General features: G+C 36.1%; 1 protein-coding gene across 8 annotated transcripts in view; it reads left to right on the top strand.

Annotated features, from left to right (window-relative positions):
• VTI1A (vesicle transport through interaction with t-SNAREs 1A) overlaps positions 1-16,407 on the top strand; it is a 411,985-nt gene that overhangs the window by 199,159 nt on the left and 196,419 nt on the right. For 6 of the 8 annotated variants that reach the window (XM_037804918.1, XM_037804917.1, XM_037804915.1 and 3 more), the window contains 2 exons: positions 3,909-3,979; positions 4,667-4,728. In XM_037804918.1, coding sequence (XP_037660846.1) covers positions 3,909-3,979; positions 4,667-4,728 — 133 coding nt within the window. Of the gene's footprint in view, positions 1-3,908; positions 3,980-4,666; positions 4,740-16,407 lie in introns of all 8 variants that reach the window. The other 2 variants (XM_037804919.1, XM_037804920.1) reach the window with 1 other exon arrangement.

Here is a 16,407-nt window from a genome sequence, read left to right as displayed (position 1 = left end):
CTTCAGTCAGTTCTGCCTTCTAGAAAATGTTTTAATCTGCTTATCACCAAAATACAGGTCCAATAACTTGAAGAAGGAGGGGGAGGAGGGGGAAGAAGAGTTTCATTCTTGTTGGTCTTAAAATAGACTTTATACTGTTGATCAGTTGACTTCTTATCTCACTAATTGAGATAAATGATGCTTTAAGTGATACAGATTCCTCAAACTAAGTCACACCTTTTTTAATGCCCCAGCAGTCCTTTAGGAAGTATCTTGGTAGATTTGTAAGTTTTTCCTTCCTTCCCGTTTCCTTTCCTAAAAGTGCAACATGCCTATTGTGTACATCTCCAAAAGATTGAAAAGCAGAGGAAGTATTAGCCAAAACCCCTTTTATAAGTGTGTGCCCCTATAAAAAATGGCTATGAATCAAAGATATGATTGATTCTGAGTAATTGTGGAAACAAAACATCACCTTATAAGCTTGAGTGCTGCATTCCAAGGAAGATTCCCATCAACCCCTTCAGGAAAGACAGAAGTTCAGGAAGCAACTCTTCTTTCAGGAGTTCACTTCCCGTGCTCATGTTGACATGAAGAATACCAGCCTGCATCAGTTCTGACTCTCTTTTCTGGTTTCTATCGCTTCTTAATCTCAAGAAGAGCCTCACGGTCAACAAGTGCAGTTTTTAGGAAATTTATAATTTAGGAAATTAACTGTTTATAAATTTTGAAATTTATAATTTAGGAAATTAATTATTTTGATAGAGACAGTATGACTATTCCCATTCTAAAGGCACTATGAAATTTTAAAGAACAGAAAATTCCAGATTCAGTACAATCACATCTGCCATTGGTTTAGGCCTATGAGCTTGTGTTCTTTCCTGTTTTTGGTGATTTCTTACATCTTAAGTTAAATTGTTCAAGAAATTAAACCTAACAATGTTAGTCGTTTTTTAGTAAAGTAACCCCTAAACTTAATACTATTCTGACCAAGGATACGTTATGTCTTATTTTTTTTAATTGATTTGATTAAGAGGAAGTGGACACATAATGGAAAAAAAATTAAAAACATAATTTTCTTTGAATGATTTTTTTTATTCTGTAAGAATGCACGTTTCTAATATATTTGTCTAGAATTTTCTTTATTGTGCATTAAAATTGAAAGGCAGCAAGTAAGAAATGAAACAAGATTCTGTTTCTAACAAATACATGATATTTTGGTGTTAAAACCAGGATGTATGTTCTCTTGCCAAATGCAGTTAGTCCTTTAGATGCTGAGATATTTCATGAGAGGCAAGAAGATTCTAAGAGTGACTTATGACTCCTGAAAAGGCCCTAGCTTCTTAACTCCTGTTCCATCAAATCCTCAGTAGCAGACTATAGATCCATTCAATGTCAAGTTTTTCCCCTAGTGAATCTGATAGAATTGTGGATTTATTATCTGCATTCTAACGTTGACTTCCCCAATGCCACGTGTGATGTGCTTTGACAGCAGAAATAGGTCACCAAACCTTTCATAGTTGCCATTTTCACTCTATATCATTCTTTCATTACTTTATTCCTTCTCTGGATATTTACTGGGGATGGTAAACTGATGACAGACACAATAGTAATAACCTATTTCCTTTTTAGGCTTTGGGATTAGACATTACAATGCCATCAATCTTAACAGAAGAAAATATTGTATAGTATTTTTGCAGACATAATTACAGTATTGATGGTGTTCATGGATTCTAGAGATTTTAAGTTAAAATGAATTAGAGTTGCTGTTTTATGATATGTTGATTAAAAGGATTCAATATAATGGTAATGATGCCTAATAGTATGATGAAATTGAATATTGCAGTTGTTATGCAAAAAAAGAGAAGAGGTTAAATTCAAATTGTTTCTTCTTTCTTCCATTTTTATGATGCCATTTTTATGATAAACCACATAGCGGATCCAATTTTACCTTAAAAATATATTGTATGGAGTTAATAAAGCTAAAGTAAATCTAAGAGTTGGTACTGTACCTGGAAGGTACTATACTGGGTGAGAATTTTCAGAGTTGGTATAGGTGTCAAAAATATATATTATTTTAGTGTATTTAAGCATTTTTATTATTTGTATTTTCTATAAGGAAAGGAATATGGAGTCCTTTTCCTGCGTGCCATGACATACAAACTCTGCTAATGGTTGCTCTTTGCTAAATCTTCAGTTATAGCTTGGAAGTTCTGTGAGTGGTAGGGCTTGATCTTGCTTACTGCCATATCCTCAGCATCTACACATGACACGGAGTAGGGACTCAGTAATTACTTATTGAATGCATTGATTCTTAGGTTGAAAAACATTTCACTTAGATGATCCCATTTGATCATAATAATAATTTTGTGAGAAAGGTATGATGGATATTTTATCCTATTTTATATATAAAGACAATCACAGTTCAAGTGGGTTAAGACAGACCTAGGATATGAGTGGGTCAAAGTCAGAATAGTCTACTGGGTTGTTTGTTTTTTTTTTTTATATCAATTTTCAGCATTCAATAAATGCTTATTGTTCTGGTTATGGGCCAGTCAATGTGCTAAATATTGTAGCCAAATTATCTTATTTAACCCTTATAACAACCCCATGTATAATACAATTATTATCCCCATTTTTAAAGTGAAAAAAAAAAAAAAGAAAAAACAAGGCAAAACAAACTTAAGTAACTATTGGGAGACCGCACAGCTGGCAAGAATCAGAAACAAGATTCAGGCTCACACAGTATGAGTTCAGAGCCTGAGCTCTCCATGTGGCGTAACCATTGCTCTACAGTTTTTCAAAAGTTTGTCAGTGTGCATACATGGGCAGAATAACTCCCATGGTAATTTTTAATGTCTCTATTAAATTATTATTTTAGCTGCTTATTGAATTTTCCTATCAATTTACCAGCCAGAGATGACTGTTAATATAGGTTGTAGGTAAAGAGACAATAGTAGATGGGGGGGAAATATAGAATAAGGTAGATAGGTTGCCACGATTATAAGAGAAGCAGATTGGCATTTTTTTCTTATAGAAGAAGGTGCTTCCCTAGTGATGGATAATGAGTCTAAAGAAATTTTATCCAGGGCAGCTGAATATTTGTCAGATCAAGACACGCCTACTGCTTTGTAAAAGGGCATACAGTCAGAGGAGAGCCTGACCGGTGTCAACCCAAAGAAATGATCGTGGCTGGGGAAAATCTCAGTGGCACTCAGCAGTATGGCTCTTTGATGCATGCTCTAACCTGCCTATCCCAATATAGGGTGTTTGGAAGTTTTGGGGTAAAAACACTGTCTTCAGTTTGTGATCTTCTTAACTACTCAAGTATCCACAGTAGCTGGTAACACCCTAACTAGCCCTTGCCTTAAGAGAGCAGAAGCCTAGAGATAGTTCCACTACCAATAAGCTGCAGTAGTTGAGAGAATGGCGGTTACTTATGCGAAGCGAATACATTAAAATCAGCATTTTCCTAAATGGAGATGAACTTTCATTTGCAAACTGTGTCATAATAAAGTGGGGATGATAGAGCAGAACTATTAGCATTATTTTTAACCTGCAAAAACAAAAGGCTAAGAAATTCCATGATGATAAAATAATGGAAACCCCATTGTACCTGGGATCTCCTCCGTCTCTGCTGCTAATTTGCAGGGAGTGGCCTTGCACAAGTCACCTCATGTCCAATTTAAATCATTATTGCCATCATGGTCATGAGCTATAGGTCAAATTATATATCACACGCTGATCATACTTAAAATGCATAGGGAAAGCAATAGCTTTTTTATTTTTTAAATACATGAATTAAAATATGTCTATTATTTAATACAACTTCTTTTAACTAATTCTGCACCCATTGTTATTTTGTGACTTGTGAAGTTTATTCTCACGTGCATCAGAGTTTTCTTCCCTTATTCAAATTTTCTTTTCCGTAGAGCAAATTGGCCAGGAGATGTTGGAAAACCTCAGTCATGACAGAGAAAAGATACAGCGAGCACGTGAAAGAGTAAGTTGAAGAGTAAGTCTTTTCACAAATTCAGTAAATGATATGACATAAAATAAAAACTCTTTGGCACAGGCACAGTCAGTAACAATGATGTAGATGTAAGTATGTATAAAAAGAGGTAGGGTGAAAAAGGGATGTGGTCTGGAGAGAGGAAGAGAAAGAGTGTGGGATAGAGAAAAAAGCTGACTTTATATATGATCCTGGAATGCCCCCAGGTGGATATTTTATTTTGCTTTATAGCTGCAAAGAGGTTATTGAGGGAGATTTTGGAGAATGCCAGGTCTTTCAGAGCAGACGCTGTGAAAATATCTATGTTTCATCTTCCCTCAGTTCATTTTGTTTCTGTTTATATTCTTAGGACTTTGCACATTTGTAAATGGAGATTAATTATCAGATGTATATTAAACTGTGAGCCTATGAGACATTTGCTTTTATATCCAGTTCAAGTATCCAGTTTAAAGTTCCTGGGATTATCTGTCACATATAATGTTCTGAATGTAAGAATTTTGAGTTTGTAGAGGTGTCAAAATATACTTATTTTAGTGTATTTAAATATTGTTTTATTATTTGGATTTTCTGTCATGAAAGGAAATTGTTACTTGCCTGTCAGTGCACTTTAAAAATAATTGAATTGAATGAAGTTTTGGTTTGTTTTGTTTTGTTTTAACGCTGATTTTCTCCTCCTAGCTTCGGGAAACAGATGCTAACTTGGGGAAAAGCTCCAGGGTTCTGACAGGGATGTTGCGAAGGTAAGAGCAAGGTAGGGACCTATCTTCCCTCTCTCTCTCTCTCACTCTTTCTTTTTAAACTATATTTTTTTCATCTAAATACAACTGGACATTTTACAGGCATGCGCGCTTCCACTCTCAGTGCCCTGTGTCAAGACCCTTTTGAAATGGCAGAGCACGGATATTAACTCCTGTTTGGACAGGGATACACACTGAGTAAATCAGATCAGAAAGAAGACTGAGACTAGGGGGGTTACCTCAACCTCTACAAAAAAATTTAGAGTTAGATATGAAGTATTTTTCCATAGCCTGAGGAAGGCCCCGTGACAGGAACAGACTGATTTTATTTTCTATTTTGATAAGTCACCTTCTTATAGAGGTAATGCAGACCTACCACCATCAGGAGCATACTTGGTGTTAGCTTTGCTCTGATTCCTTGTTTTCACTTCTTTTTTAAGAGACTGTGTTTGGGAAAACATTTCCTTTTTATCTGTGCTTAAAGATTTTTAAAATTCAAATACTTTATGAATTGAATTCACATATCCTAAAAAACAAATATTAATGTTTTGTATATATAATCAGTCTCTGATAGAAAATATTCATGATGGTATGATAGGATAAGAGAATAAGTGTAGGTAATATTGTGCATTCTGTATTTTTTTGGAGAGGAATGAGAAGTGTTTTCATTGTTTTGAAATTGGAGTCATTTTTTACTTAAGCATATTCAGCATGGAATGATTTTACATTCAGAATCTACCAAAGACATAGTACCATCTAGTATCTTCAAGTTGGAACTGTGGTAGAAAAGCAAATGAGGAATGTTGGAAATTTCCTCTAAAACAGCTTAATTGGAATTTTAAAGAAGAAAACCTTCTTTATAGTTGGTACTATAGAGGCAACTATTTTAAAATAACTGAAGTCTTTTCTGATTTTGTTTCCATATACAATAATTTGCTAAAAGTATGTTTGCTGTGTTAGAGGTTTATTGCATTAGAACCAATCAAATGTAGAGACGTTTTATTTTCAAGGCTGATGCAATTTCTCTATTAACCTCATCAGCATCAAGCCTAAAGTTCCCAGAACATTCTTCCAGCCAAGGTTAACTTAACTCCACATTGCCCCTCCATTTCCTGGACGCACAGTCCCAACTCAGTACTGTAAACACCAGATTCTCTGATTAAGAGGAATATGTAAATTACCTAAGAAAAACTCAGAACCCACAGAGAAAGGAAGTGGTGATTGAAAGGAATGCTTCAGTGCCTATAGACAATAAAAGAGGGGGGGAAAAGGGAAAAAAACTTCTATTGCTTCCCTGGGAGGGCCCCTGCGATGTGAGCTGTAACGAACATTCTGCATATGTCTCCGTAAAGTCAAATCTTATTAAAGAGTCCTCCTGCTTTATGTCAATTGAGCTGTCCAGAAATCATTCATCATTTTTAGTGTAAAAAAAAAATCATGTGGTTATTTAAATAATATCATATTAATGTTAAAGTTCAGCTGTCATTGAATGGTATGGCTTAATCAGATGTAGCATTTAGGAAAAATAGTTTATTCGGGCTCTACGTGGCTTTCAGGTTGGCAGATTCAAATAAGGATTTATGGCTTTCTAAACCAACGTATTTCTGTCCATGTTTCTGCTTGATGAACCTCACCCTTTTGTGCAGGACACTGCAGACAGTTATTTCAACAAATAAAGCATCTCCTCATATTGTGTTTTGAATAAATTTGCAAGTCATTTAGAGAAGGTGAAACACAAGCAACTTCTGCAACCTTTGACTGAGCTTTCTGTAGGGAAATCATACTAACGTGGTTGTTTCAAAAGCCTACAGAAGAAAATTACCCTGGTGAAATCTACTTGGGGTTCTCTTTGTAGGCAAATTCAGGCAATCACTGACTTATCTCCTTTTGGGATGTGTCTTGAGTATGAACAGAAAGAAAAATCCCCAGATGGACATCATCTTGCTATGAGTAAGCCGAGGACGCTTAAGTTCACGTGTGTGTCTGTATGGTGTTGTCTTTTACCTGGCACCGCTGGAACCTTGGTATCAGCCAAGGTGTCCAGGTACTTTTAATCAATGCTGTTACCTAACTGGGCCTTTTGGAACCAAATGCAGATGGTGGTTTTGTTTTAGTTTCTAATTTCTGTCCCATGTGATATACAATTTATTTTGGACTCAGAAAAAGGCAAAACCATTTCACCAACCTCTTTACTTCATTAGTTTTGGTTATTTCTTGGAAAAGCAGTCCCTGGGGAAATGGAACCAGGGTTTATTTACTGAAGTTTTTAATTAAATGCTCCAGTTTTGCTTCCTCTGTTACATCCCTCCAGTTTACATAGCATTATCTTCCAGCACTGGTTAGGTTTCATTTCAGAAAGGGAAGCTATGTTCTTACTCTTAGTCTTACCAGAGCTGCATCCTTATGTCATGTGTCAATAGGTGCTTCTGATTTAAGAAAATTACATTGAACCATGTCCTTGTCTTTCGCCTTCACAAGTGTTTAAAAGAATGAATGACTTCTTTGTGTAAGGTGTTGTTGTCTGTGTGACTGAGAATTAGATAGGATTAAATATTCTAGAATATACCAAACAAAGGAATTATTTTATTTAAAAGAAACGTTACTGATTTTTTTTTTTAATTTTTTAAATGTAGATTGTATTTAAATTTGTAAAATAAACAGAAATGGCATGTCATGGCCCTCATTTGGGGCATTTTACCTGTAGTGATCAGTCTGTTATGAAGATGGGTGAAACCAATGTTCCATCAGTGCCTAAGTCTGTACATTTGTTCCCGTGATCATCTGTAAGACAAATTAAAAGCAAATGGAGATATAAAAATGAACAAGCATAAAAAATTAAGTTGATAAATCCAGCAGCCACTAAACAATCATCTACTACTCATGCTTTTGAGTCTTTTATTAATTTCAAGTGAGGATAAAAATTTCCTTCTTTTCTTCCATCCTTCCTTCCATCCTGCCTTCCTCCCTCCCTCTTATTCATTTGCCCAGTAAATACTTAATGCCTATATACCAGGCCTTCTTGAGGATCCTCAAGTGAAGCCAATTTGGTCCTTGTCTTCAGAATGCTTCAGTCTAGTAGAGAGAGATTGTGTGCATATAAAATTTTATTGGATGAAAACCAAGAGAATGGGAGAAAATATTTGAAAACCTTATATCTCGTAAGGGTTTAATATCCAGAAAATATAAAGAATTCCTACAGCTCAATAACAAAAGACAAGCAACCTAATTAAACAGTGGGCAAAGGACAGACATTTCTCCAAAGAATATATACAAATGGCCAGTAAGCACATGAAAAGATGTTCAATATCATTAGCCTTTAAGGAAATGCAAATCAAAACCACAATGAGATACCACCTCACCCCCACAGGAATGGCCTTTATTTTAAAAATGGAAAATAGCAGGTGCTGGGAGGATGGAGAGAACTAGGAATCTTAGTATATTGTTGGTGAAAACATAAAATGATGCAGCTGCTGTGGAAAATGTTTTGTTGGTTCCTCAAAATGTTAAACATAGAACTACCACCTGACCTGGCAATCCAACTTCTAAGTATATACTGAAAAGAATTGAAATCAGGAATCAGACTGGTATTTGAACACTGATGTTCATAGCAACATCATTCACAATTGCCAAAAGGTGGAAGCAACCCAAAAGCCCATCAGCAGATGAATGGATAAACAAATTGTGGTATATACATGTGGTGGAATATTACTCAGCCCTTAAAAGGAATCAGTTCTGCTACATGTTAATACATGAATGAACCTTGAAGACACCTCGTTGAGTGAAATAAGTCAGGTAAAGGGACAGATATTGTATGATTCCACTTATATGAGATAGATAGAATGTGCAAATTAATAAAGAAAGAAAGTAGAGTTCAGATTACCAGGGAGGGGTAGAGGGGGAATGGGGAGTTAATACAAAATGGGTGTAGGGTTTCTTTTTGGAGTGATGGGAAAGTTCTGGTAATGGATGGTGGTAAGGGAAGCAAACATTTGTTTGGGAGTGGTTGCAATGGGAAAATTTATGTTGTTATATGTATTCCCACAATTTCAAAAAAAAGTAACTAAGGAGACAATGGCAATTAAATGCAATATATAATCCTGGACTGGATCTGATAATGGAGGGAAAAAGGCCCAAAAGGACAGTATTGGGACATGGAAAAATTGGAATATAGACTATAAACTTTATGTCAATGTTAAATTTCTTGAACTTGATAATTGCACTTAGTGTGGTTGCATAAATGGATATTCCCAGTCTTAGGAAATGTACATTGCAGTAGTAAGTGTTCAAGGAGCATGATGTATACAACCTACTCTCAAATGTTTAGAAGATAGAATAGATTGGTAGGTAGGTAGATAGACAGACTGACTGACGGGTAGGTGGGTAGGTAGGTAGGGAAAGAGAGAGAGAGGGATTACTAGAAAGATACATGGATAGATAAAATGATATGGGGATGATTTGGCAAATTTGGCAAAATGTTAAAAGTTGGTAAGTCCTGGGTATCTGGGGGACAGAGGGAGTATGTTGGAGTTCTTGATTTTGGTTTGGTATTATTTTTGCAACTGTGCTGTAAGTTTGAAATTATTTCAAAATAAAAAGTTAAGAAAATTCTATGTGATTTCAGGAAATTATTAATTCTCAAGGAAACTATTGAAGATTCTGCAATTCCAGCCAATCCTCAGCAAAAAAACAAATAACTAATAGAAAATTTAATTTAAATAGCTCTAAAACCAAAGTGTTTGAATAAAATTAGGGAAATGGAAGATGATTTATGGAATCATAACACAAACAAGTTTTATAAGGAACTAAACTATGTAGAAAATATTGAGACACCTCTAGTTTAGTCAGATGAGCAGTTATTCCAACCAAAAAATAATAATAAATGGTTCGTCATGTGACTGCACTATGTTACCAAAAGAAAGAAAATAAAGAAGAAAATTGGCCATTCAAAATTGTAATAGTGAAACTTGACATCACAATACAGATATAGCTGATTTTCGATAAAGTAATTTTTCTTCTGACTTGACATACGATGGAGAGCTACCTAGGGACAAATTGTTCATTTTCTGGTCCTGTAGACAGAGTTTTAAATAACATAGTATTCAGATGATAATGAATATGGTCATGAAACAAATAGCCATTCATTTGGTAAATGGGGCCAAAGAAATGGATTTTTCATTGACTTTCACAGAATTTGATTATTATAATTGATTGTCTTAAAGTGTAACCGCTATCACGAGAGACTTAAATGTTACTTTTAATACATAGGCATATGTGTGTGTGTTTGTATTTTTTCAATGCATCTTCTGAGAAGTCTTATTAGATCAAATCGTGTGGCAATCAGTAAAAATGAAATCAAGGTTTTCAAGATTCTCAGTCAGGAGACAACGAAATTGTCATTCTATTCCCTTTTACCTCTAAAGAGTTAATAATTTATCAGAAGTAGTATTTTTGTTTCTAACAATAGCTGAGGGTTTCTCAGGAATGTAACAGTTATAATTTAAGAACTCCATTAACATAAATTTGGAGAAAATATTACACCTTTATGTTGTTCATTGACTGTATGATTGCTGACAAAAGGCTTACAAAAAGAAATGGCATATATATATTTTAAAAAGACTTTTCTGTAGGATGATCTTAATATCAAATCATTTCCTCTCTCACACACACTACCTCTATTTGCCCCAATTATTTCCACAAATCAAAAAAAAAAAAAAAATCAGAATGTTTCTTTTTAAAAAGTCAATTTTGTTTATGCTTCCAGCATGCATGTAGTACCTTCTTTAGCATGTAGCCACTGAGGGGTCATTTGTAGCTAATCTATAATGTAAACAAAGCAGATAATATTAAATGCAGTTGGCCCAGCTAGTTCTATTCTAGTCACACCATATTATTTAATACTCATATTTTTGTTGGAGCTGTTTCTGAGTCAGTCTGGGGACTAACTGCTACCTATTATTTCCATTACATTTTACATTTTAAACACGATCTTGTTGCTTTGGTAGAATGACAGGAAAAACGTCTGGAAAACTTAAATATACTGTCAAGATGATTCCTGAGAGTAAGTATATCAGAAATACCAATGAGAGATCTGTAAGCTATAGAAATATATAGTTTAAAATAAACAGGCTTATTCTTAGAGAAATATGCCATGTCTGGATGTTTTTAAAGTTTCTTTAAAACTTCCTTTTTTTCTCTCATTTTGCCCGGGAAACATTTTATTATATTTTAATTGTTCTTACTGCAGTGTCTGATGATTCAACAGTAGAGAGTTTTCATGAGTTGTGAAAAAATCGTCCTTGAGATTTTACTCTCAATTTTTATGCACTGAAAAGTGCATCTTCTCCGACAGTACCTTACTTTTACATTTTCACTTCTCTGTTTATCTCATTCCTCTTTCTTGGCCTCTTATTCTAGTTCTGTTCATTGTGAACATGGTCCCTGACATGAAATTAGTGTAGCAAAATCTTGACCTCTGAAGATATTTTACAGCTTTTAATCAAGTGCTTATTCTTTCAGAATAAAATGGTTGAATTTGCTATAGATTCTTTAGACTTAACATTTAGAATCTGAGCTAGAATGGTGCTACAAATAGAATAATTTTTTCAAATCTTGGTCCTTTTTGAGTAAGTTTATCATTTTACACTTCACTTATTACTTTCATCCTGTGACCTCCTCAAGGCCAACATGGGTCATGTTTTTACCAAATTAAAGAACAACTGAATTTCCTTGTATATATTTTTCTCTTTAATAACATTCTTGCCCTTTAAACATAGAATTTCATCTTGTGTCAGACACTTGAATGCAGCATCTAAAGTCACATATCCATGAGAGCTGTCCCAGCTGCATCGCTTGACCCCTAAGTCTGTGTCCAACCCTCGACTGCACTTGACACACGTTACCTGATTGACTTGTTAACAACCTGTGAAGGAAGCATCGCTATCCCCATTTTACAGACGAGAATAACTATATGTAGTGAAGTTAGGTAAACTGTCTGGACTCACTTAGCTAGAAAGGAGAAGAATTAGGATATGAACTTAGCTCATTCTTTTGAACTCACTTCATAAAGCTTGCCAAATGCCAGTCTGCAGATCTGGGCCAGTTTTGCTAGCTAATGGCAAAATGAAAAGAGTAAGGACTAATAAGGGAGTTTCCATTATGCTAATTGTTATTGTCTTATGGTGTCTGTGTTATACTTCCATTTCTTCTGTGAAATAGTTGTAGTAAAATATTTACTTAAGATAGTCAATTGTTAGTATAAATGAAAAAATACTTGGAAATTAAATATCGACAGTCATATGTCAGTCTGCCCAACTGTTCCCTGCCCCCCTCACACACACATACACACACACATTTTATGGGTCTAGGTAAGCCAGAATTTTAAGAACCATTGTATTATGCTATACTGTTTACTTTAATTAAAAAAAAAACAAAAAACAAAAACCTGCTACTTAACCACTCACTGATACCTCCAAAGTAGCAGGCACTGGCCTAGTCACTTGATATAGTTATCTTTTGTAATCTTCATGATGACACTATAGGGCAGATAGTATTACTCGCATTTTAAGAAACAAAGGAACTGTTATTAAATATCACTTGGCTATACATAAGTGGTCTGACACCAGAGCCTCTATCTTTCCTACTGTAGTGGACTGTTACCTTTCTTCTTTTAAGAATCAGTATCCTCACAGATAGTCAGACAACCATACTGGATGGACAGATGATCATTCTGGAAAGCAATGAGCAGACCCTACCAGGTCTCACTATTTACGATGGACGAGGAGGCAATTGGTTGGTCTGTGTAGACACTGAAGTTGCCATACACCAAAGGAATGCCAAGTGAGTGTATTTCGAAGGAGTCCTTTAGAATGTTTTATTTTTGAACGTAGACCATGTGGCATTAACTAGAACCAAAAAACAACAATGTGCAGCAGGAGAGTCTTTAATCTCCTTTACCTGCAGTGTTTGACAAATATCATTCTTAGGAAATCTTATTTTCTATCTAACTCTGTATTACCTGGAGCTTTATCCTCTTTGGAGAAAATAGTCCCTGTTTTCATTTCATTATTGAAAATGAAATTTCTGTGCCTGCATCAAGAAGCATATGCCTTCATGGATAAGAGGTAGGCTCTGCCACTTTGAAGCGGTTAACCTTTGGCAAGACCATCACCAGTCTGTGCCTCAGTTTCCTTGTCTGTAAAATAGGAAAGATAGTCCCTACCTCATAAATTCTTATGATGGTTAAATGAGTCAATACATGTAAAGCACAGACAATGGTGCCTGGTACATAATAAGAGTTACATGAATGTTGAAATGTTGATTATCATCATGACTTTAAAAAGCCTGGGAACTAAGAGTTAAGTTAAAATGTTAATGAATAGTTATTTTAAGTTGATGGACTTAAAATTGCTGTTTTTAAATTTTTTTCTCTACTCCTGGATTTCCTCAGTAATATCTATACAGTTTTTAAAAATAATGATAGCACTCCATCAACCTCTCCATATATCCCTGTTTCTGTAAGGGTGCCACCATTCTTCCTCCCCACTCAGTGATCCTCACTCATCAGTGTTTCTTTTTCCCTCTCATTTGGACTGTTAAGGAAGGGGAGCCTTCTACTTGGTCTCTGTGTCTCCTTTCCCCTTCTTTTGTCCTTCTAAATATTATTGGCCAATTTAACTTCCAAAGTACAAAACTAGTACTGTTTCTTCCCTGGTTGGACCCACCCCAGGTTCTCCATCACCTGCTTACACAAGTGTGTCCTCTCTAATCTCATCTCCAGGGTCTTGTTTGCTGCTACTCCCTTCATGTAGACACTATGTCCCTATTAAATTTAACTCTTTCCCATCTCCAAAGTGAGCCTTAACTCTTTACTAAGTCTATGCCTTTGCTTTTTCTGTTACCTCCACATGGAATGTTGCCCTTTTCCCACTGATATTAATTAGTTGGGGGTCTTTAGGATGCAAGTGTCAGAAACTCAAATCAAACTGGTTTAAAAAAAGAAGGAGAAGAAATATATTGCCTACTGTAACTAAATAGTCCCAGGGCAGAAGCAACTTCCAACACAATGGTATCGAAGATTTTAAACCAGGGCATCGGGACTGAGACTGGCTTTTTCTCTTAACTCACCTCTCTCTCTTCTGGGTGGATTCTATCCTGGGTTGGGGTTTCTCCCTGTGGAAATAAAGTTTTGGCCAGACTCTCAGCAGTACCCACTCAACAGTGCAATTCTTTTCCCTCGAAGTGTTCCAACAAAAGTCCTAGAATAAAGTCTTTTGGGTTATGATTGGCTCTGGTTAGATAAAAACCCACCGACCTGATGTTTTAGATCTGGAGCACATGCACACCCCTCGGCAGGGAATGGACACGGACTGGGAATGGGGAAGGCCTGGCTCCCTCAGGAGAATCCGAGAGCTTTTACCAGAAAAGGGATCCCATACTGGGTGGGCAAATACAATAGATGTTACCTTAGGAATGTTCCAGATGAATTTTTATCTATACCTTGCAGCTCAGGTGAAATGCCACTATCTCCATCAAGCCTTCATCAGTCTCCCAGCCAGAAAGGATCTCTCTTTGGTCTTTGACAGTATTCTGTACTTCTCATGAGGCCCTCAACATCTATTTTGCAGAGCATGTACTGTGGTTATTAGCAACTATGTCTTCATTTTTTCTAGACCTGTCTTTATCCCATGCTTCATTCCCAAAAGGATTTTATACAGCTCCCCACAATAGTGTGCAACCAGCTGAAATAAGCAGAGGAGGAAACGGGAGTGAAAGAAGATGAAACAAAGCCAGGGAATCACTTTAGTAACCCCCAAAATAAGGACTTGCAACAAATTCCTGTACAGATATCTAGACAGGTTGAAATTTTTCTATCCTGAATGCAAAACTGGAAATACAATCAGATGGAGGATCCACAGTGTTTATAAAATGAAAAGTACTGTTAGTTTTGGTCAAGCATAGACTGTCTTGAAACTGAGATGGACCCTTGATGAAATGGCAGCTGGAGGGGCTGACAGTTCTCTTGGCAGCACCCCTGCCCTGAAGAGAGGATGAGTTTTCCGTATGACTGGTCTCCATTACGATCCTCCGGCCAAGCCTATCTTGTCTTGATTGTAAGCTGCTCAAGAGCCTTGCGTGTTTAGGGGAGTTCCGAGTTACCATGGTTTGGGCCTGGTCTATAAGTAGTTTTTGGAAGGATGGCTAAAAATAGTTTCCAAGTTGCTATCTAAGTACACATGAATTTAATTAAGTTGAAGCTCTGCAGATTTCTATTTATTGCACTTTGGCTATATGTAAACATGCTCATTCAAAGATAAAATAAGTAGCTCTGCAATAAAAGAATATTTTGCCTATTATTTAATCACAACAGAAAAGCATGTTATATTTTCCTGGATTGTGAGCTACAATTTGAATTACCTTTCTTTTATGATTTTCCTTTTTACCCCCAGGATACATGTCGTTCTTTAATGCAATGTAGAGTATGAAGGGCACACTTTACCTTCACCATCAATGCCTTCTTTGAATGCAGCCTTGAGCTGTTAATACAAGCAAGGGGCCCTGGGCCTTCCTTATAAACAAGTAATGGAACCCTCAGCCCCCTTGTAAATGGCTATTTATTAACATATACCATCACCAAACAACATTTTACAATTCCAGGCCCCCACACCATTATACCACTGTCTGCTCCATTGTAAGCTGAGGGAGGCCTTTGGCCATCTGTTTCATTTAATGTTAGAGGCAGTGAACAATATCTGAACTTTATAAATCCAGTGTCAGGGCTTCTCCCTTCACAAATCTCCCCCTTCGTCCTTTGCTGCTACCGCCACCACCACCACTGCCAACACCACCACCATATTTTTTTGTTTGAACGCTCACATTGTAAATTAGCGTATTCACACATCAGTTCTCGATTTTAAAAGACTGGCTGTGTTATAAGATGGGACAAAGCCAGCTCAGTAACAGCTCATGCACAGTGCAGGTGGTCGAGCTAGCTGCCACCCAGATCAAAAGTCAAACAACTGTGAATCTTCTTTTGAAAGTGCAGTTAGGGAGACAAGGCAAGTCTTATCTGCACAAACAAGAAAGAGTTATAGATATACATCACAAATGGATGAAGACAAAGAGGGTTTCATAATCTTTTAGGGTAAGAAAACCTTCTAATGCTGACAATTCAGAGTGCATTTCTTGAAAATGTAGCTCGGTTTTTTTGTTCTGTACAAAATTAGTCCTTTATTATGCAGCAATTGATGATGATTATTTATGCTTTGGTACTGTCCCTAACATAGCTCAGACTTTTGTTAAGCCACCTTTGGGGCAAGAAATGGTTTCTTTTCATGGTTGCATTTTATTTTTCAGCAGTGTTTAAGGACAGGCTCCTATTTATACCACTCAAGCAGTTTTGTATGTTGTAAACAAAGTTAGTGGCTGGGAATTGTGCTTTCCCAGAAATGTTTTCCAGGGAAGCCATAATAAGAAATAACTGTGTATATCTTGAGCATTTGTCATCTAGGTATTCAGAAAAAATTCTTTGCTTTTCTTGGGGGGGAAGAAGCCACGTAGTAAAGAAATATATTTGATTTCCAAAAGTCTAAAGTATTCCTTAAATTGCCAAAGTTGGCCGCCTTACTAGTTTTAATTGAGGTTGTTTTCATTTTTTATTTTAAATCCTAACATTCTTTCACAAGA

This window comes from Choloepus didactylus, chromosome 15, assembly GCF_015220235.1.
Source record: "Choloepus didactylus isolate mChoDid1 chromosome 15, mChoDid1.pri, whole genome shotgun sequence".
NCBI lineage: Eukaryota > Metazoa > Chordata > Mammalia > Pilosa > Megalonychidae > Choloepus > Choloepus didactylus.
This window is presented reverse-complemented; position numbering and strand designations above follow the sequence as displayed.